The sequence below is a fragment of the Ambystoma mexicanum genome, chromosome 11, assembly GCF_040938575.1.
Source record: "Ambystoma mexicanum isolate Mex_15411 chromosome 11, UKY_AmexF1_1, whole genome shotgun sequence".
Taxonomy (NCBI): domain Eukaryota; kingdom Metazoa; phylum Chordata; class Amphibia; order Caudata; family Ambystomatidae; genus Ambystoma; species Ambystoma mexicanum.
In genome coordinates this window covers 21,201,719-21,223,687 of record NC_090934.1, presented here as the reverse complement: position 1 = coordinate 21,223,687, position 21,969 = coordinate 21,201,719, and the positions used below count along the sequence as shown (strand labels likewise).

General features: G+C 47.4%; 1 protein-coding gene across 1 annotated transcript in view; it reads left to right on the top strand.

The window, feature by feature from the left end:
- LOC138503007 (antizyme inhibitor 2-like) overlaps positions 1-21,969 on the top strand; it is a 216,363-nt gene that overhangs the window by 149,032 nt on the left and 45,362 nt on the right. Inside the window, exons 5-6 of the mRNA XM_069622439.1 lie at positions 15,038-15,210; positions 15,407-15,541. Coding sequence (XP_069478540.1) covers positions 15,038-15,210; positions 15,407-15,541 — 308 coding nt within the window. The remainder of the gene's footprint in view (positions 1-15,037; positions 15,211-15,406; positions 15,542-21,969) is intronic.

The following is a 21,969-nucleotide window of genomic DNA, read 5'->3' as shown; positions in this document are numbered from 1 at the left end:
GAGGCTCCTCCCTCTTACCCGGAAACAGTTCATCTGAACCAGAAGCCGGGACAGCAGTGTGTTGCTACTACTTACTGTAGCCACATTACGTGAGTAATCGGATAGCTTACGAACTCTCTACCGAATCCTTACTTTTCGGCAACTTTCCACTTTCCTTACCTCCCGTTTCCTTTGTATTCCAGGCAGTTCCCTCCTACGCGCCCACTGAGTGTAGACGCGATTCTTCCCGCTCATAGCATAACTCGAGACCCTTTTCAAGTAGGTTTCGTAATTTATCGGAGATCAGGTTTGTGTCTTGCTGCTATTTAGCCGGCAATAACTCTTCGCCTTTTCAGGTAGCATTCCTCGCTGCTAACGAGGATCCTTGATACAAGACTACGTTACCCACAACTCTTTCTCCTCAAGTCACGGACAGTGTCTTTACCAACTTAGGTAAATGGAATCCTCAATAGAGTAGTGATAGAGTAGAGCTTTCTAACTGCCACTTGAAACCTCTCCTTTCTCTTACTCTGTTTATTAAAGGAATCGAGCGTGTTTACCAACAGCAAGACTTCCTATCCCTCTTCTCTCTCGTTCAGCAAATCTACATCCCGGAAAGGTACCTTAATTCACTTTTCCCTTCTGATAGTCCTTCCTGTAAGACCCTCTATTAATTCTCTTCTTGTTATTCTAGTTACATCCACGAGAAGTAGAATAAACTTACGAGTAAAGGGGAAGACTACGCTCACTAGCCAGTTCCTCCAGACCAGCGCACTCAAACTGCCCAGGGTTTTCTCCTGTTCGAGGGTTTCCCTGCTGTGGTCTCCAAGTGCTTTATTTATAAGCGCAGGGAGAGTGTGGCAGTTGAACTCTCATCACTTGTTGCAGTTCCGAAGACAAGGCAAGCTGCACTTTGATTGTGCTATCCATCCGCCAGCATTGAGGGTGAGGAGTAGATTTAGTGCTAAGGAAGAAATTGGTTAATAACACACTCACTCACTGCCTCAAAGTTCCCAAATTTAAGCTACAAAAAGCAGGAGGAAACATCTTTCCTGTATTAGTCACTAAACTATGGAACTCCATGCCATTAGCTCTAAGAGCAGAACCTTTGTTCTGGGGCTTCCGTAAAAAAGTGAAAACGAGTGTCAATAAGACACAAATACCTTTGATAACACTGCTTACATAGACACAGCACTATGCCGTTCCTACGCCTACTGTAAACACAATCGTCTGACCTAATCCGCACTCACCTGCCGGTAACTGCTATGTGAACCGTGAAATTGCTTGATACACATAATATTCTGTGATGCTTATTGTGATGTGGAATACCGTCCTCATGTAACTGTATCTGTCATACTGAGTTTGCACTTGCCTGCTATGTAACTGTAATGTATTCGCCCAGATACCCCAGGGTCAGGAGCGCTTTATAAATGAACACATAAATAAATAAATACAAAAGAATTGAACTTACTGGATATATGCCCTCTTCATGGAAACTATCCATTTTGATTCCTATTTTCAAAAAAGGCGACAGAAGAGACCCTCTCAATTACAGACCTTTAGCATTACTCGATTCTCCTGGTAAAATCTATGCTAAACCGGTGCTTTGCAATATGCAAAAATGGTTAACTCAAACCAAAAGAAATGATACCTTGCAGGCAGGTTTTATTACAGGACTGGGGACTGCATCCATTCTATTAGCAGTTTCTATCTTACAAGAACAAGCAAGAGTATCTGAACAATCTCTATTTGTGTCCTTTGTAGACTTCAAACAAGCGTTTGATTCCATACCACGACACAGATTATGTGAAATATTACAAAATGCTGTTTGCCCAACATATATATTAAATATCATAGATCAACTATACTCTTAATACATCTGTAAGGGTAAAGTTAGATCAACAAGGCCTATTATCCAAACCAATACCATCTCAACGCGGTCTTAAGCAAGGCTGCTTACTCGCAGCAAACCTATTTAATTTCTACATCATCAGTGATATAGGCAATCACCTTTGATCCACTAAGTCTTTCCCGCTGAAAATTGGACATCAGCCGGTGGCCTGGCTTTTATATGCAGACAATTTAGTCCTTGCCGATCAGACCACTATCGGTCTGCAGAGACAATTACTAGCACTATATAGGAAATATATAATGAAAAACGCATCTAGAAACACTATTATTCCTATTATTGCAGCAGCCATCGAGAACGACATACACAGGCGTGGAGTGAAGATTGTAAACGAGTCATGGAAAGTGCTGATATTGATATAAATACACTTCTATCAGATCTTGATGGAGCTAAAAGTTAATTATGGGACCATGATTGGATTGAAACGCTGGAAAAATGTAAAATCTATAAAATATGGGATGCCACTAACTTTGAAATCAAAAATCTTATTGATCAAGTACCTAAATACATGCAGAAATATCCGGACAAAGAATATTTAGCAAATATTTTACGACTACAGCTTGATCTTTGGAGAGCTGTCATTACTAAACGTAACAAAGAACAACATTTGAACTTGAAATGCAGCTTTTGTAATGCTGAAATTAGCATAGAATCAATAGAACATCTACTGGCATTGCGATGCCTAAGTGAGCTTCGAATAGAAAGCTGCCATACATTTTTCAAAAACTATCGTTTATTAGATCGAAAAGAAATGTGGCTCCGAATAATCAGTGCGAATCATCTTTCATTAAACTTGGCTACATTCAGATTCCTTGAGAAATTACAACTACAACAATAAAATGGACCTTACAAAATGAAGCAATAAGAAATCAAAGGCAAAACAATAATGAAATTAGATGAATTGTTAAAGAAATGTTTTAAATGTCTGAAATGTTTTTTTTCTTTTAAATCTGAATGGAATATAAGCAACAAAACTTGAATGGGGAAACATTGAACATTTAAAAATGTAAGTGATGAATATGTGAAAGCTTAATATCAAGCCACATCGCATGAAAGAAATAAAATTAAAAATAAGATCTTTAAAGAAAGCAAGAACTGTCAAAGATGGGGCCCATATTTGTGATGAAAAGCAACAGTATTTGGGAAAGAGACTCTCTCTTGAAATCATTGAATCCACCAATAACAAGAACTCTCACACTGGCCACACACACAACTCCGAAGAAGCCATTTGGCGAAACGCTCAGTTGTTTTAATATTGTTTTATATCGGCTGTCTGCCGACATGGGAATTCATAAATAAAGAAGTAACTTTTTTGGAACACAGCATGTGTGTGACAGTGATCTTCTTTTACTACGAAAGCAAATTCGGGAGTGCGTGGCACGAAACAACGTTTTTTTTCGTTTATTCAGTGATCTCAAAGTGAGATCACCTTCACTTCAACATTAAAAAACTAAAAGCAGTTCAAATGAATGAAACCAACACCCAGAGCAGTAAAGGGAAGACACTGTGCATTAATCACAACACCACATATACTCACTTATAATTATTAAGCCCTTGTACTTTCAGCATTCCTTCCCTACCAGGTAAATAAGCCTAGTGCATCAACAGAGTCAATACAGGAGTAGGGAGCGGGAAGATTTGAAAGTTCCCCCGGATCAGGTTTTGGTCAAGCCAATTTGTTGAGTAAAGTTCCAGAATGAAGCACTTTTGGAGTATAAAAGGAAAGTAAAGGGTTTTTAGGGCTCCTCTCCCAATCCCACCACACTAGGGGTTAGCCTAGAGGGGGCTGGAGGGTCGTTGTCCAACACCCACCGACCACGACCAGCCAAGTGAGTTGTGGAGTGGACTTTATGCTTGTACAATCCCTATGGCAGAAAGGAGGCACGAAAACAGATATGCAAGGTCAGTCCTGAGCTCTGCTTTTTCTGAGACACCAGCCCAGAATACTCTGAATTGCTCATTGTTCCAGTTGCAGGAGATCGAGAGGCCACGGATGCAGTAACTGAAGTCGAGTTTGGTTCTGCCTAGGCAGTGGTCCGGAGCTCTGATGGAATGGTTCTAGAGATCTTTCAGCAGGACAGCACTTCAGGACAGCAGCCACAGCAGGTCCTATGATGAGAGGACACAACAGAGACTGTCAGCAGCACATGTTATCCCGATCAGGAGACTACAGGTGAGACAAGTGGCAGCCAGGAAGTCTTGGTTCCAGGACGGTCCCTCTTAAATTCTGGAGAGCGGCAGCAGGAGGGAAGGGTGACAGCCCCGGACAGTGACTGGTGGAGCCGGCATGCATTTAAAGAGGCGTCCCAGGGCACTTATGACTGTTTCTGGTGGTGTGCTTTTCCCGCAGGGCTCTGGACTAGTTGGTCTCATCAGTCCAAGGTTCGAAGTACTGACCATGATCTTGAAGGATTTCTGCAAGAGAGGCTGGGCTTCAGCTGGCCTTGATTTTGTCAATGCTGGTTGTTCTGAGCAGCAGTCTTCCAGCTCTTCAGCACAGGCTAGTCTTATTCTCAACTGAGAAAAAGCTGCAGGGCTCCTCTTATCCCAATTTCGAGATGCACAAAAAACAGTCCCATTCCCCCATATGGGAGGAATAGGACTGACTAGGTCGCACTAAACCCTCAATTTACCCACAAATCCAAGCTGGATCCCGTGAAAGTACATGCCTAGATTCATTTTCTGTTGTGAGAAGTGTGGCGTGATGAAGTAAGGAGGCTGGCGAGGCGTTTTCATATTGGCCATACACTTTTATTTAAATAAAGCAAAGAACCTGTATTTCCATATTCCTAGAGGGTTTTTCTCTACCTCAACACAGAATAACTCAGGTGCTCGTCAGGATACAAGTCAAAACCAAAATATCGTACTCTGTTCAAACCAGCTACTCTATCCCTACCACTAAGAAATAAACCAAAAAAAGGATTCAATTAACTTCTTATCAAGTCACTAGGAGAATGACTCCCTTCTCCTGGTGAAACAGTGCAGTCTCATGCTAAATCAACATCATTCTCTTGCACTATGGTCTGATTTACCAACTACACCTGGACCAGGAGGTTGACTCCATTCTCCTGCTCTATTTGGAAGAGTTCTGGAGACTATTCGTTGATAGTCCTTTAAAAGTCTCTCTGTTTTCTCCCAAGGATTTGCAGACAACAGATTTAAGGCTTTATCCACTTTTCTTCTTGCTGCTGGCACTTTAACAGGACTTTTTATATCTTGTATATTAGGGATATTACTCCCTGACAGGTCTTTTTCCTTTTAGTATCTTTCACATATGTTGGTTTTCCCACTGTGACGAGGGAGTTCACTCCCGAAGCACTTTTGAGATTTATAGTTGTTCGTGTTTCTGCTTTGACGAGGGAGTTAACTCTTGAGAAATACTTGACTCTTTGGGCTCCCTAATCCCCCCCACATTTCCTACAACTCCTGTTACCTGTATCTTCACTGGGGAGCGGTACTGGTTCTTCCCGGGGTCTTAGGTTGCTGTTGATTCTGCAAGAAGGAAGCACTTATTCCTGCTTTCCTCTTCTTTGATCTATGCGGCTCTGCAGAGTCGTTGCTGCAGCGATCTCGCCATGTTTTATGGTCCACGTGGTCGAGCTCAGAGAGGCCACGCCACCTCTGGATTCTTCCTGCTTCTGCAGCGAGTCGGGTTTACCCCAACTTGCGTAGTTCCTTTCGGTTTTTACTTCTGAGACTGACGGCCTCTCAATATCTCGGGCAGCGCAGGTTTGAAATTACCAGGCCCTGCAGGATGGACGCCAGCAGGGGTGTTGCTAGGTGTCACAAGTCTAGGCGGAGAGTACAGGGCAGAGGCTATCTCTCACTGTATGCAAGTAGATTAAGGGAGATTCAGGAGACAATGCTAGAATATAACAGATTAAAGGTACATACCAAGCTGTTAGTTCAGACAGGTATTTAAAGGAACTGCAGGAGCAGGCTGTAAACAAAGAGACAGAGAAACGGCAAAGACAAGCAAGTATGTTGGGCAACTTGGATTGATCAGAAATAAGGGTGCACTGGAATATGATAAGGGTATCCAGGGATTAAGGAAAGCCATTGGGATAGGTACCAGCAGATTACTCTTAACAACAGTCATACAGCAACGTCATGACTTGGGCGTGCCAAGGAAACTGTTGTACTCAGTGCAAGGGTAAAACTGAAAGACCATATACTCAGGCAGGTACGACTTCAACCGACTAGGTGAAGGCAACAGAAGTCTTCCATTATCTGATCTGAAAGGAGACCAGCCCTGGTCACACTGTAAAACGGATTCAAGTGGAGACACCACAGTGGACCAAGATGTATACAAGTAGAAAGCAGTGTTGAAAGAAATAACCAGGTACAGGACAGGATAGGATATCAGAAGTTGTAACAGGCAGGAAGCAAGGCAGGGAGCCCAAAGGAACAGGGCAGAAGGCAGAGGAGTGTGGCAAGGTTGCCAGGCAGGGAAGCCCAGAGGAGAAGGGCAGAAGACAGCGGAGTGCGGCAAAGCTGTCAGACGGGAACCCAGAGGAACAGGGCGGAAGGTAGCAGAATGTGTCAGAGCCGTCGGGCGGGAGCCCAGAGGAGCACGGTGGAAGGCAACGGAGTGCAGCAGCGCCGTCAGGTGAGAGCCCACAGGAGCAGGGCAGAAGGTACAGGTGGGAGCCCAAAGGAGCAGGCTTTAAGGCAGCGGAGTGTGGCAGAGCCACCAGGTGGGAGCCTAGAGGAGCAGGGCGGAAGGCAATGGAGTGCGGCAGAGCTGTCAGGTGGGAGCCCAGAGGAGAAGGGTGGAAGGCAGCAGAGTGTGGCAGGGCCACCAGCTGAGAGGCCAGAGGAGCAGGGTGGAAGGCTGCAGAGTATGGCAGAGCCGCCAGGCGGGAGCCCAGAGGAGCAGGGCAAGGCAGCAGAGTGTGGTAGAGCCGCCAGGTGGGAGTCCAAAGGAACAGGGCGGAAGGCAGCAGAGTGTGGCAGAGCCGCCAGGTGGGAGCCCAGAATAGCAGGGCAGAAGACAGCAGAGTGCGCAGAGCCGCCAGGTAGGAGCCCAGAAGAGCAGGGCAGAATGCAGCTGAGTGTAGCAAGGCTGTCAGGCGGGGAAGCCCAGAGGAGCAGGGCAGAAGGCTGCAGCAGACTGGAGAGGGAGCTGCACGCAACAACAGCAACAGGAACCAAAGGTCAAAAAAGGATTTCCAGGAAAGGTAAAACAAACTGGTAACAGGAGCACACGCACAAACTCCCAGTGGAAGCAGTTGACTGACAACTGCTTCTGTTCAAAGTGAGCTTATAAAGGCCCTCCCCGCCAGCAGGTTGGAGCTGATTGCACACTCTGGCAGCTGTGTTCAATTAAGCCCAGCCCTGGCTTCAGTAGTCTGCTGCTTCTGTACAAAGAGAGCTCACACTACCTCCATGGGCAGGAGCCCTGGTGCACCCTCTCTCAGGCAGCTCCGTGTGCCCAAGCTGGATCAGGCTACAGGAGCAGCTGATCGCGAGGCGCATTAAGCACTTCGCTCGCCCGTCCGACATTCCTTTCTTTTCTGCATCCGCCGCAACATCTAGAAGCCAGCCAGCCCCCACCACTACAGGGCCTACTCCCCTGTGCCCGTACCGTTCACACGCATCCCCGCAAGGGTAACCCGACGAGCGACGCTGCGGCAAGATGGCTGCCATCGCGAACGCACCAGGAGCGTTCCCCACGGTTGCCTAGCAACCAGATCAGCATATTCCCCGGCACAGACGACCGGAGGCGGAAGCCGGCCCTCTGCTGCCCAAGGCCCATGAGCCAAAGGCCCCTCCTGTCTGCCACTCAGCCCACTACCTCCATGGGCAAGAGCCCTGCTGCACCCTCTCTCAGGCAGCTCCGTGTGCCCAAGCTGGATCAGGCTGCAGGAGCAGCTGATTGCGAGGCGCATTAAGCACTTCGCTCGCCCGTCCGACATTCCTTTCTTTTCGGCATCCGCCGCAACATCTAGGAGCCAGCCAGCCCCCACCACTACAGGGCCTACTCCCCTGTGCCCGCACCGTTCACATGCATCCCCGCAAGGGTAACCCGACGAGCGACGCTGCGGCAAGATGGCCGCCATCGTGAACGCACCAGGAGCATTCCCCATGGTTGCTGAGCAACCAGATCAACATATTCCCCGGCGCAGACGACCGGAGGCGGAAGCCGGCCCTCTGCTGCCTAAGGCCCATGAGCCAAAGGCCCCTCCTGTCCGCCACTGCGCTACGGCGCGAGATGCTGCCCTGCCACCTATCGAACTAAGAACTATGGACCGCAATGCGCACAGGCTAACCACGTGGAAGACAGAGCAATCGTAAGTCACCACAGCTGCTGCAAATGACAATGCATAACGTCCCCCTAGCCAGCACCGAGACTGCCTGCCTGCACTGTGTTAGCCTGCCTCCACTGTGTTAGCCTGCCTCCACTCTGTTAGCCTGCCTCCACTCTGTTAGCCTGCCTCCACTGTGTTAGTCTGCCTCCACTGTGTTAGCCTGCCTCCACTGAGTTAGCCTGCCTCCACTGTGATAGTCTGCCACGTGTATCTATCTCATGCCCAGTATGTCCTCCTCGCTCTTCCACATCTGCCTACTCTGTGCGCTACTAACCCTCATGATCACACTACTCAGCCACAACAGATAGCACCACACGCTCGACCAACATTCACAGGGACACCACCCAACTATAATGGACCATTTGCGCACGCCCACACCTTCACCACTACTCACAGCACTGACACCAGGTGCCAACCTCAGACTAGTCAGACTCAGAGCTCGCGTAGCTCCCTCCCAACACCAGGCCAACACTGCACACATAACACTCAGAAATTACAGACTCAGCTCACGTACCACAAAAGTTAGTATCCCACACTATCAAAGGAACACGACCTCACACCACAGTAGTAAGTCTACAATCAATATACCCAGCAGTATTCCCAGCGCCCAAATTAACGCTACAGACACACCAAATCTTCTTACCAGAGGTCCACAGAACTCCGGCCATACTCCATACAAATGTGCTCTCCTCAATGTTAGATCCCTCAATGCTCACGCCATTGAAGTACATGACCTACTTACCTCAAATGATTTAGACATACTAGCCATCACCGAGACACGGCTTCACCAAGTGTCCGGCCCTGCCATCGCTCTAGCCCTACCCCCAGGGTATGCCATCATCAGACAAGACAGAATGACCAAAATAGGAGGGGGGTTGCCCTTATACATAAGGAAACCCTACCCATTAGAACCATACCACACAAAGAGTACGGAAATGCTGACATCCTTTCTACCAAACTAGCTCCATCACCTAACTGTACGATTAATATCCATACCATCTATCGTCCACCTGGCACTTCCACCAACTTCCAAGACCTAATTAACCACCTCGTAGGAAACACCATTAAAAAATCCATGAAATCACTTCTCTTAGGAGACTTAAACTTAGGACTCAACGACATCAAGGACAAAGCTGCCCTATCTCTAGCCAAGGACCTCCACAACCTAGGATTCTCCCCAAAAATCGTAACGCCCACACATGCTAAAGGGCGCACCCTAGATTGGATCTCTGACCACAACTGCAACATATCAATCACCGCCAACACCAGCCTCCCTTGGACAGACCATAACCTCATCCTGTTCGATATCCCCCGCACTATAAGTAGTAGAGTGCCCACCAAAGCTGCGGCTGCTCTAGCCAGAAGTGCCAAAAAACTCACAGCATCCAATATCAGTGCACTACTCAACATGCCCTGTCTCAAGCCCCCCTTCTCAACAGACCCTAATACACTCGCTGACATATTTAAAGACACTATCACAAGGGCAGTCAACACTGCCGCCCCCTTAGAAAGCAAAAAAGAGAAAAAATCCTTCCACTCCAACTCCTGGTTCTCAGAGGATCTTCAAGCAATGCTCACAGACCAACGCCAAGCGCTCAAGAACTGGCAATGGAACCCCAGCGACAATACAAAAGATATATTCAAAACCATAGCCAAAAAATACAAAGAGGCCATCTTCCTAGCCAAATCCGAAGCCTAAAACCAACGCATCAATGCGGCCAACTCTCAATCTAAAGAGCTATTCTGTATCTTTAAAGAACTAACCATACCTCCCACTTGCCCAGATGAGATCATCAAGGACGAGGCCTGGTCCACAGGCATACAAACAGCCATGCTAGAAAAAATAAACCTCCTCCAAAAAAAGATATCACACCACTACATCTCCTTACCTAAGCAAAGTTCATACGCACATATGAATCATAGTCTCAACGCCAACAACATTCCCAAGTTCACTTTCTCCGAAATCACCAATACTGAGACTATCAACATCCTTCAACATCTCAAACCCTCACTCTGTAAGGGTGACATATTCCCCCCAAAAATCATCAAAGAATGTGCAGAGCAGCTCGCTCCTCTCATCACAGCGTTCATTAATGCATCATTTAGGTCAGGCATTGTCCCAGACACCCTCAAAGAGGCCGGGGTGCGCCCCCTCCTAAAAAAAAAAACCACACTTGACCCCGCAAACCCTAACAACTATCGCCCCATAACCAGAGTTCCATTCCTTCTAAAATGACTTGACAAAGCCGCCCATATACAGATCCTACACTACCTGGAATCCAACGCAATTCTAGGCAAGAGGCAATCTGGATTCCGTAAGGGACACGGAACTGAAACCGCCCTTCTAGACCTAAAAAATGAAATTACTAACATCCTCGACAAGGGCAAGCCTGCCCTCCTCCTCCTCCTCGACCTATCAGCAGCATTTGACCTAGTAGATCATGACATTCTCACCAACCATCTAACACACGCAGCACACTTCCAAGAACGCGGCCTCATGGGTAACTTCCTTCCTCCAGGGCAGAGCTATGAAAGTCTTCTCCAACACAGCTCATGCTGCGCCATCCATCATCCACTGCGGGGTTCCTCAAGGCTCCTGCACGGCCCCTACGCTATACAACCTCTTTACCAAGCCCCTATTCGACAAACTGGACGCTATGGGGATCACCTACACGAACTACGCTGACGACACACAGATACTCCTGCCCCTGACTGGCAACTATCATCAAGACTCCACATCCCTCCAACTAATCTACTCCACCATACAAGCCTGGATGGCCACCAACGGCCTCTGCTTGAATGGGGACAAAACTGAAATCCTCATCTTAGGCCAGAAGCCCACCCTTGCCAACCTCAACCCACTCTACACTAACTTTAGCTTAGACAACTGCACTATCCCAGTCATATCATCAGTCAAAACACTAGGTGTTCACATAGATGCCACCCTATCTATGGATAAAAAAGTAAGCGCAATCGTCTCGGCTTCGGCACTGAGCACTAAACTCATCAATGCAATAAAACCGTTCCTAACAAAAGATAACTGCCTGTCCATCGCAAGAGCCACAATTGGAGCCAAACTTGACTACTGCAATGCGCTCCTAGCCGGCACCTCCAAGAACAACTTAGCAAGGCTCCAAACCACCCAAAATAATGCTCTCAGAGCAGCACTCAGCATACGTAAAAGAGAGCACATCACCCTAGCCAGGAAATCCGTCCACTGGCTCCCAGTTAAGGACAGGATTGCTTTCAAAATCCTGACCACAACGCATAAATGCATCAACCTCACAGCACCATCCTACCTATCCGACACCCTGTCTAGATCCCAATCCACAAGACCCACCAGATCCACATACGCCAACCGTCTCACCATACCACGCATCAATAGATCCAAGGCCGGAGGTATAGGCTTCCCCTACCTGGCACCTAAGCTTTGGAACGCACTGCCCACCAACCTCAGAGCAGAAACATCCCTCCTCTCCTTTCGGAAACAACTTAAAACTGCTCTCTTCAACTAACTTGTGCACCTAACCACCGCTACTATCTCTATGTACAAGTACTCAAGCATAACCATTACCCAATGTAACCAAGGGTACAACTGTTTGTAACTAAGTTTAAGAAACATTGTAACCAGCGCCACGATGTCTTCGGTCTGATGTGCGCTTAACAAATGCGAATAAATAAATAAATAAATAAATAAACAAACAAAGTTTGTCCCAGCCAGCAGGCCAGCAGGGTGGGGCTGATTGCATACTCTGGCAGCTGTGTTCAAATAAGCCCAGCCCTGGCTCCAGTAGCCTGCAGCAGTAGCAGCAATGGTTTCTAATGAAATGCTTTCCAGCTTTCTGCAGACTAGCCTGCAGTAGCTTGAACAGGTGAATGCAATCAGGCCCTCTGCAGCTCTTAGTAGCTTGCTGCAAACAAATGTATTTAGTATGCCTCCTCCAGCCCTCTGCCTTTTGGACAGCATACATGTCCCAGAATGCATCTGCTGGTTTAACCCAAAAGTCGGAATGGAACATGCAATTAAATTAATCCAAAACTGCAGTGCTAAAACAAGGAAATAAAGGCAGAAGTTGTGCTGGGTGGCAGGCGAGTAGGATCGTGACACTAGGTCTGGAAAAGTTCCAGGGCTATGCTAATGTCAGGACTGTCGGGACTCGGGGCTAGCTAGCCTTTTGGTTGTAGCCCCTGAGCTTATATCCGGGTCTACAACAAAAAGACCTGGGGTTATAGCCCCCTCAGCTCCCCTTAGAAATGCCTCTGGACACCAGCTTCCCATGCTACTCTTCCTGTTCTCAACCACCCCTAGTCCTTCCTCTGTCTTCACTTCATATTGCTGGGACCGCCCCAGCGTAAGATCACTGTTTGTTTTCAATGCCTATGAAGTTATTTTCATGGCTCCTACTGGCCCCCTCGTCAGTTATCTATCCCTTTTACTGTTGTTCTGTATGTTTCTTTGGTTCTTATTCATTTCAGTCCTATCTGACCCTACAGATGGAATAGCAGAGACCTCACAATAACACACAGTAGTAGTTTCAAGTTTGGAGGGAACGGGAGTTAATAAGGCCATATCTTCTGGGAACAAGGGTTTAGAGGCGACTTTATCGGGACGGGAGTCCTTATCCCCTAGGGTGAATATTGGGTAGTCGCCTCACCTCCCTAGCCTCATGGGGAAGGACGTCCCTCTGGGGAGAAGTGACGAGATCCCGCAAATTGTCACAGAAGGCACAAAGAACAAGATGGTCAAATGAAAGGGTTTGAGCCACATAGCAAGGCCATTTTTATTATATATTACTCAAAATGGGATAATTTGTGAAAAGATAAAGATGCAAGTCGAGTGCAGTGGTCAAAAAGTAGAACATCATTACTGCCACCAGCCGTCCTCTGCACAGAAAAAAGGTAACACAAATGTTCCTAAAGGAAATGGGATCCATAGTACCCCTAATACCACTGCCCTGTAAAGTGATGGGTGCTACAGTAATACAATGCAATAATCTGGCCCTGGCTACAGAGTTCCCCTGCACTGGTGACCATGTGGGCAGACGATGTCCCCCAAAATAAGTGAGGCGATCAAGGGAAGTAAAGCAAAAAGACTATACTTAATGTCCAAAAATCTGCACCAAGTTCAAGCTGGAGGAACATTATAAAAAGAAAAATCTTTCCTAACACCCCATGACCATGGCGAACCAGATCAGCCGCTGAATCTGGGTCACTGACCCAAGAGGCTGGGTGCAGGGCAAACGGTCCAGGAAGTTTCGATACCTTGAGCAGGTCTGACTAGCCATCGGTTGCAGTTTATGGTCAGTGTGAGCAAAGTCCCAGAAGATGACAGTGCTAAGAAAACAGAATGTCAGTTTCAAAGGAACCTCTGTATTCGACCTTCATGGAGAAGGGCAAATCAACATTAACAAAGTGAGCACAAAGGATCATCTGAGGCAGCAGGAATGGTCCCGCAGTGAAGACAAGATGCAGGAGGCAATGCAAGAAGGTGCAGGAATGTAAGGTTTCGAAGGAGTGCGAGACATCAGAGGGAGAGGAGAGTAGAGGTAGAAGAGAAGTGAGGTGGGTGGGGTTGGAGGCCGAGAGTAGTAAGAGGTACAGAAAGGGGATGGGAAAGTGTGAGCGTGACAGATTCAACGGCAAATTGTGCAGGGCCTCTGCAAGGTACATTTCGTACCCCTGTACAACACTAATCATTGGATAGAGTACGGACAGTGGGAGTCTAGTCCGAGAAGGCACCTTCCCTTTAGGTCCTCACACCAAGTCTTAAGACTGTCATTACAGAGTCTAGGTTAGCATTCACAGGCATCTACTAATCCCAAGCCAGGGACGTCTGGATTAGGAAGGAGATGCTTTCTAAAATGAGAGAGCGGGATGGCCAGAGGCTCCAATGACAAATCAATAAAAACACTTGTACCATCTGTGAGTCTTGGAGTGATTCCTGTGCCATTATGTAGTCCAAACAGCCACAAACAAAAGGCCACAAACAAAAGGGCTGGGACATAGGATGGTCGCCATATGTGGGTATTTGGATAGTATCGTAATAAGAAGGCTACTGCATGGAGTACCGGAAATAAAATGTGTAGGTCCCACCAGCCTGCTCCCCAATACACTTTATGCAGGAGAGAACTCACAAAGTGGGGTGCAGAAGGAACACCCCGGCCCTGGCTGCCATCTGGGACACTAAGCACACCAGAAAGAAGTTGCCAACTGCAGGGGTACCTCTTTCGAAATTCCTCCGTCAGAAAAAGAAATTTGAAAAACCACAAATGCAAGCAAAAAGTTTAGGGGACTCACACAGTTAGCAAAAGGAACCCTAGGATGGATTTCCAACCTACCAGGAAATCTGGGGATCCTCTGTAAACCCCTTCAGGACTTGCGTTGGAGAGCAGGTGGCAATCCCAGAGTCACCCGAGTCCCTCCCATGAGCCTTCACTCCATGCTGCAGCTCCTTCTTGCAGGGTGCACCTCCAGTGAGAAGCACTGCTGCATTCAGATGGATTGTGGCCAGGAAATGGCTCTTTGTGGATCACCTCCTTGCTGAATCACAAGTCCGCTCCCCCTGTGTTATAGTGTTCTCCCCCCACTAAACCCATGTCCCTTTTGTTTTCACAAGTGCACTAACCGTTGTACGATTTCATATCCAAGTCAGCTGCTGTGTCTCAGCATAACGACCCTACGCTCGCTAGGGCTGTGGAACTGATGCCGCTGTGGGTCATGGCATAGACAGGAATAATTATCCTTACATGGTGCAGCCTAGAGAAATTAGTATTCAGCCCTTTGACTGGGTTCTTACGAAGCTGGTGCAGTGCCTAATATCCTGACTTTTTATTCACAGGTAGAAATCGAACTGGTGCAAGGCTTGTGCGTCCCCGCTGATCGGATTATCTATGCCAACCCTTGCAAACAGATAAATCAAATTAAGTATGCTGCCAAGAACGGAGTCCTTTTGATGACCTTTGACAATGAGGTGGAGCTAGCGAAGGTTGCTCGCAGCCACCCCAACAGCAGGTTCGTGCCATGTTTACATTGATGCTTCTGTGGGGAGGACACTACGGGGTGTACAGTATGTCAGTGAGCCTGCCTCATACCTGTCACAATGTGTCCAGTATTACTCATTGTTTGGATGTCAAGGGGACACCGTTTCACTGCCTGCTGCCTAGACTGTTGGGCCTTACATTTACTGGGTCCCTTCTGTCTTCTTCAGAATGGTGCTCCGAATACATACTGATGACTCCCAATCGTCAGCCCGACTGAGTGTGAAGTTTGGCGCTCCCCTCAAGTCCTGTCGGCATCTTCTGGAAATGGCCAAGGCTCTGAATGTGGAGGTCATTGGTGTGAGGTAAGGGCTGAGGCACTGTCTTTCTAGTGGCCTCGTTCAGGACCCTGCATCAACTCCAGGATGACACAATTGCCTAGAGATTGCAGTGCTCTTCGTTTAAATCCACTGTGGCAGAACGGTCCAATGGGCATTCCTCCAGATGCAGTTCTGAGTGTCGTCAGGAAGTCAAATAGGAGCAACACGAGGCAAGCACAAAGTTGTACATTTAAGCAAATGCTTCTTACAGCTAGTTACTGCCTGGGCAAAATTTTGAAAACGCAATGTAAAACTTCAACAAGACCACAATGGGTTCCCCATGGGGCCATCTGTTTGAGCCTTTGCTTGTAAATCACACTTGATTTCATTACCAGTGTAGGTCTTTAATTCAGCCTCTCACAGTCCTAGGGTTTTTATCCTTCTCCCCACAATTCTTTTTTGTCTTCTTTGGTCTGTAGACTCTGATCCTTTTCTCATCCTCTATTGCAAAGGTAACGCTTTTTTGGCGTTTCGGAGCACCATGTGCGCTTGTACATGGTGATGGATATTGGGCGAGCCACAGATTCCAGACCCCTAATCTAGAGGCTTTATTTCCATTTGCCACTTCCCTATGTCAGGGAAGTGGCAAATGGAAGCCCAGTCTTCAACTTCTTGCTCGACAGCCTGTAACTATGTTGTACCTAAGGAGAGCTGCCCTACACCTTCCTTCTGCCTCCCATCTGCAGTCTGTTTCTCCCCATGGTCGTCCTCAATGTTTTGCTACCTCCATCACTCTCAGGCTCACCCTTGTCGGGCATTGGGTTAGTCACCTGATCTCTGTATCAGTCTTCTCTTATATCCTCCTCCAGCTCCATCGCAGTGTCTTCTCCACTTCAATCCTGAATACAATTTCCAGCTTTAATATTTCTTCCAATCCCCTCACGGGTCTTATCCATGCCTTTGTTCTTGGTATTTTCTACATCCTTCTCGCTCTGCCTGGTTCCCTCCTCTTGGATGGTCTCTCTTTCTGGTATAAATCCTTCTTCCTCAACCTTTTTTCTCCTTCCATTAATCTTCTGGTGTCTCCTTCCCTTCTCCTTGACGTTATATCTCTCTTTCTCCTGAATATCGCATCCACCCCTTCCTTATGTTTCTCTCAGCAACTTTCTTGCCTCATTCGACCACTATTTTAGGTACTCTCTGTGATGAATCCAGTGGAGTCATTACAGATTCCCCATCAGTGAACTCCTCCAATGTGGCCAGGGGACGGCAGCCACTACCTGAGCCTGACCACGGGGCGGCTATAGGAGGGAGGATCACGTGGAAGGAGACAACTACAGGGGAAATGTCATGACTTCATTGAACAAGATGTTGTATCTCCCCTTGTCCCATGTATCTAATACTAAAGACCCTTTTCCATGAGAAAGCCCCTCTGATACCCAAGACCCCCATGGCCTACTGTCAAGTCCTAGTTCCCCCTTGTAGAAGAAGTAAAGAACCCTCTTCCCCATATTTTTCTGGTCAAATACCCAACTATAAAACAAATGCACACAGCGCCAAAACAACAGCTTTCTCTCCTTAAGTACCTTCATGTAAAATCATTAAGAAGAGTTATTCAATACCGTGGACCTCATTCTAACTGTACTGGTCCGGTAACAATGGTGCTGGTAAGCCTACCGGCACCGTTGTTACCGGACCGGAACAGTACAACTCAGCAGGCGGGTGCCGTCCCGCCCGCCAGGGTCAGACCTGGCAGGCGGGTTAACACCCCTTTACAGAGTTCTCACGGTAACACCGGCACCGTTATTAACATGCCTGTGCTCCCGTGTTCCCATTCCCATGAAGTCCTACGGGACTCCATGGGAATGGGGATTAACACAAATACCGGGGCCTGACTTCCCGGACGGCAGGGATGTAATACCCCAGTTTTACTGGGAAGTCAGGCGCCAATAATTTCTTTTGGATCTGGCGGCAATCCGCCGGTATCTTTGGCAGGGTGTCAGGTACTGCACTTAGAACCTTGGGGGATTTGGTGAGTTTTCTATAGGTTGTTACATAATCAGTAGTTGGTTTGGCATTAACCTTCCTTGCAGTGTATGGAGAGTTCCCCAAGCCAAGATGGAGTCTCCCAGCTTAAGTCCTGATTGGTTGAAGTCTGCTGCTGGGAAGACAATGAACATTCTAAACTGCCTTTCATTGTCGTAGCCCAGCCGAGAGGACATGTTTTGAAGCTGCTCCTGCTTAATTTGGGCCTTTAAGATCTGTGGGTCCAGGTTTCAAGCAGTGGAGCAACTACCCTGTGGGTGCTAACAGGAGTAGTTTCTGGAGTCGTTTGGGAGACAGTTGGGAAGATCAGAGATCCAACTCTTTGCCTGTGGAGAATCAGCAGAAGTCTATTCTGGAGATAAGTGACTAATCTTCTGTTTCTTTATGTTAGTAAATATTTCAGTCAGTTGAAGGCACAGTTGATCAAACATTTATAACTCAACTCTTGTTGTAAATAGTTCATAGTTGAGAGTCAGTCTCAATAATATGTATATTGGAAAGTCTGAACTCAGTTAATTGGCTCTGGACAAAGACTTACTGCCAAATAACTTGTGAGCCTTCAGTGCAGTCTGTAAGAAGTGAATTCCAGCGTAACATTGAGTGTGCGTGTTTCAGCGCCGTACCGTTTGGCGCATGTGAGTTCGGGTTGTCTTTTATCAGTGCGCACATGCGCCGTTTTGACTGGAGAGTGTCTGCACGTGTATTCTAGCGCAGTTCGTCTAGTGGGCGGTAGATGCTGAATCTGCGCGTGTGCGATCTTCAAATTATTGTGAATACGTTTGGCGTGTGTATTCATTTAAAGATTTGCGTCATCTCTTTTGTGTGTGTGTGTGATTCCAGTGATCACTCAAAACTTGTGTAATTTTTCATCGCACATGAATGATTTTTGTTACGTCGAGTCAGCTGCTACGCGTGGGCGCAATTGTAGTCATCTTCGCGTCTTCACCTACGCGCGTGCGCAATCATAGTCATTTTCGTGTCCTGATATATGTGCATGCGCGTTTGCATCTGAAAGGATTTGGGATACTTCCTTCTTGCGCGCGCGGTTATGTAAGCCTGCGTCTTCAATTTCAAGAGAGCGCTGTCATCCATGAGAGCGCTGAGAATCTAACAAAGAGCTGCAATACTTGCTCATTCTTAGACCTCCTACTCTGTGGCATATTAAATGAGCTTCCTGGCTTCAAGTAAAGAAGCAGAATAAATTAAAGCAGAACTATATATCCCAAACATATCAGTCTTTGTCCTGCCCTGGGGCAGTCCAGCACCGAAATGCGAGGCAATTCTCCTCTGAACAAGAGTACCAACAGAAACCCCAGACACGTGTTTCGGTCTGGTTGGACCTCATCAGTAGGGTGGATCTGTGCCTCTCTAAGAATAGTGAGCAAGGGGTCCACGTCTGGATTCCCCTAGTAACTTAGGGTGAGACCCAAAGTTACTTAAATATGCAGATTTAACAAGGGGGGTCCTGGGAATCTCTCTGCCAGACATTAGTCCTGGTTACGAGAGACTTACCCAGAGTCTTTAGCTCACTATCTTTTCACAGAGAAGAAATATCCCAAACATATCAGTCTTTGTCCTGCCCTGGGGCAGTCCAGCACCGAAATGCGAGGCAATTCTCCTCTGAACAAGAGTACCAACAGAAACCCCAGACACGTGTTTCGGTCTGGTTGGACCTCATCAGTAGGGTGGATCTGTGCCTCTCTAAGAATAGGGAGCAAGGGGTCCACGTCTGGATTCCCCTAGTAACTTAGGGTGAGACCCAAAGTTACTTAAATATGCAGATTTAACAAGGGGGGTCCTGGGAGTCTCTCTGCCAGACATTAGTCCTGGTTACGAGAGACTTACCCAGAGTCTTTAGCTCACTATCTTTTCACAGAGAAGAAATATCCCAAACATATCAGTCTTTGTCCTGCCCTGGGGCAGTCCAGCACCGAAATGCGAGGCAATTCTCCTCTGAACAAGAGTACCAACAGAAACCCCAGACACGTGTTTCGGTCTGGTTGGACCTCATCAGTAGGGTGGATCTGTGCCTCTCTAAGAATAGGGAGCAAGGGGTCCACGTCTGGATTCCCCTAGTAACTTAGGGTGAGACCCAAAGTTACTTAAATATGCAGATTTAACAAGGGGGGTCCTGGGAGTCTCTCTGCCAGACATTAGTCCTGGTTACGAGAGACTTACCCAGAGTCTTTAGCTCACTATCTTTTCACAGAGAAGAAATATCCCAAACATATCAGTCTTTGTCCTGCCCTGGGGCAGTCCAGCACCGAAATGTGAGGCAATTCTCCTCTGAACAAGAGTACCAACAGAAACCCCAGACACGTGTTTCGGTCTGGTTGGACCTCATCAGTAGGGTGGATCTGTGCCTCTCTAAGAATAGTGAGCAAGGGGTCCACGTCTGGATTCCCCTAGTAACTTAGGGTGAGACCCAAAGTTACTTAAATATGCAGATTTAACAAGGGGGGTCCTGGGAGTCTCTCTGCCAGACATTAGTCCTGGTTACGAGAGACTTACCCAGAGTCTTTAGCTCACTATCTTTTCACAGAGAAGAAATATCCCAAACATATCAGTCTTTGTCCTGCCCTGGGGCAGTCCAGCACCGAAATGCGAGGCAATTCTCCTCTGAACAAGAGTACCAACAGAAACCCCAGACACGTGTTTCGGTCTGGTTGGACCTCATCAGTAGGGTGGATCTGTGCCTCTCTAAGAATAGTGAGCAAGGGGTCCACGTCTGGATTCCCCTAGTAACTTAGGGTGAGACCCAAAGTTACTTAAATATGCAGATTTAACAAGGGGGGTCCTGGGAGTCTCTCTGCCAGACATTAGTCCTGGTTACGAGAGACTTACCCAGAGTCTTTAGCTCACTATCTTTTCACAGAGAAGAAATATCCCAAACATATCAGTCTTTGTCCTGCCCTGGGGCAGTCCAGCACCGAAATGCGAGGCAATTCTCCTCTGAACAAGAGTACCAACAGAAACCCCAGACACGTGTTTCGGTCTGGTTGGACATCATCAGTAGGGTGGATCTGTGCCTCTCTAAGAATAGTGAGCAAGGGGTCCACGTCTGGATTCCCCTAGTAACTTAGGGTGAGACCCAAAGTTACTTAAATATGCAGATTTAACAAGGGGGGTCCTGGGAGTCTCTCTGCCAGACATTAGTCCTGGTTACAAGAGACTTACCCAGAGTCTTTAGCTCACTATCTTTTCACAGAGAAGAAATATCCCAAACATATCAGTCTTTGTCCTGCCCTGGGGCAGTCCAGCACCGAAATGCGAGGCAATTCTCCTCTGAACAAGAGTACCAACAGAAACCCCAGACACGTGTTTCGGTCTGGTTGGACCTCATCAGTAGGGTGGATCTGTGCCTCTCTAAGAATAGTGAGCAAGGGGTCCACGTCTGGATTCCCCTAGTAACTTAGGGTGAGACCCAAAGTTACTTAAATATGCAGATTTAACAAGGGGGGTCCTGGGAGTCTCTCTGCCAGACATTAGTCCTGGTTACGAGAGACTTACCCAGAGTCTTTAGCTCACTATCTTTTCACAGAGAAGAAATATCCCAAACATATCAGTCTTTGTCCTGCCCTGGGGCAGTCCAGCACCGAAATGCGAGGCAATTCTCCTCTGAACAAGAGTACCAACAGAAACCCCAGACACGTGTTTCGGTCTGGTTGGACCTCATCAGTAGGGTGGATCTGTGCCTCTCTAAGAATAGGGAGCAAGGGGTCCACGTCTGGATTCCCCTAGTAACTTAGGGTGAGACCCAAAGTTACTTAAATATGCAGATTTAACAAGGGGGGTCCTGGGAGTCTCTCTGCCAGACATTAGTCCTGGTTACGAGAGACTTACCCAGAGTCTTCAGCTCACTATCTTTTCACAGAGAAGAAATATCCCAAACATATCAGTCTTTGTCCTGCCCTGGGGCAGTCCAGCACCGAAATGCGAGGCAATTCTCCTCTGTACAAGAGTACCAACAGAAACCCCAGACACGTGTTTCGGTCTGGTTGGACCTCATCAGTAGGGTGGATCTGTGCCTCTCTAAGAATAGGGAGCAAGGGGTCCACGTCTGGATTCCCCTAGTAACTTAGGGTGAGACCCAAAGTTACTTAAATATGCAGATTTAACAAGGGGGGTCCTGGGAGTCTCTCTGCCAGACATTAGTCCTGGTTACGAGAGACTTACCCAGAGTCTTTAGCTCACTATCTTTTCACAGAGAAGAAATATCCCAAACATATCAGTCTTTGTCCTGCCCTGGGGCAGTCCAGCACCGAAATGCGAGGCAATTCTCCTCTGAACAAGAGTACCAACAGAAACCCCAGACACGTGTTTCGGTCTGGTTGGACCTCATCAGTAGGGTGGATCTGTGCCTCTCTAAGAATAGTGAGCAAGGGGTCCACGTCTGGATTCCCCTAGTAACTTAGGGTGAGACCCAA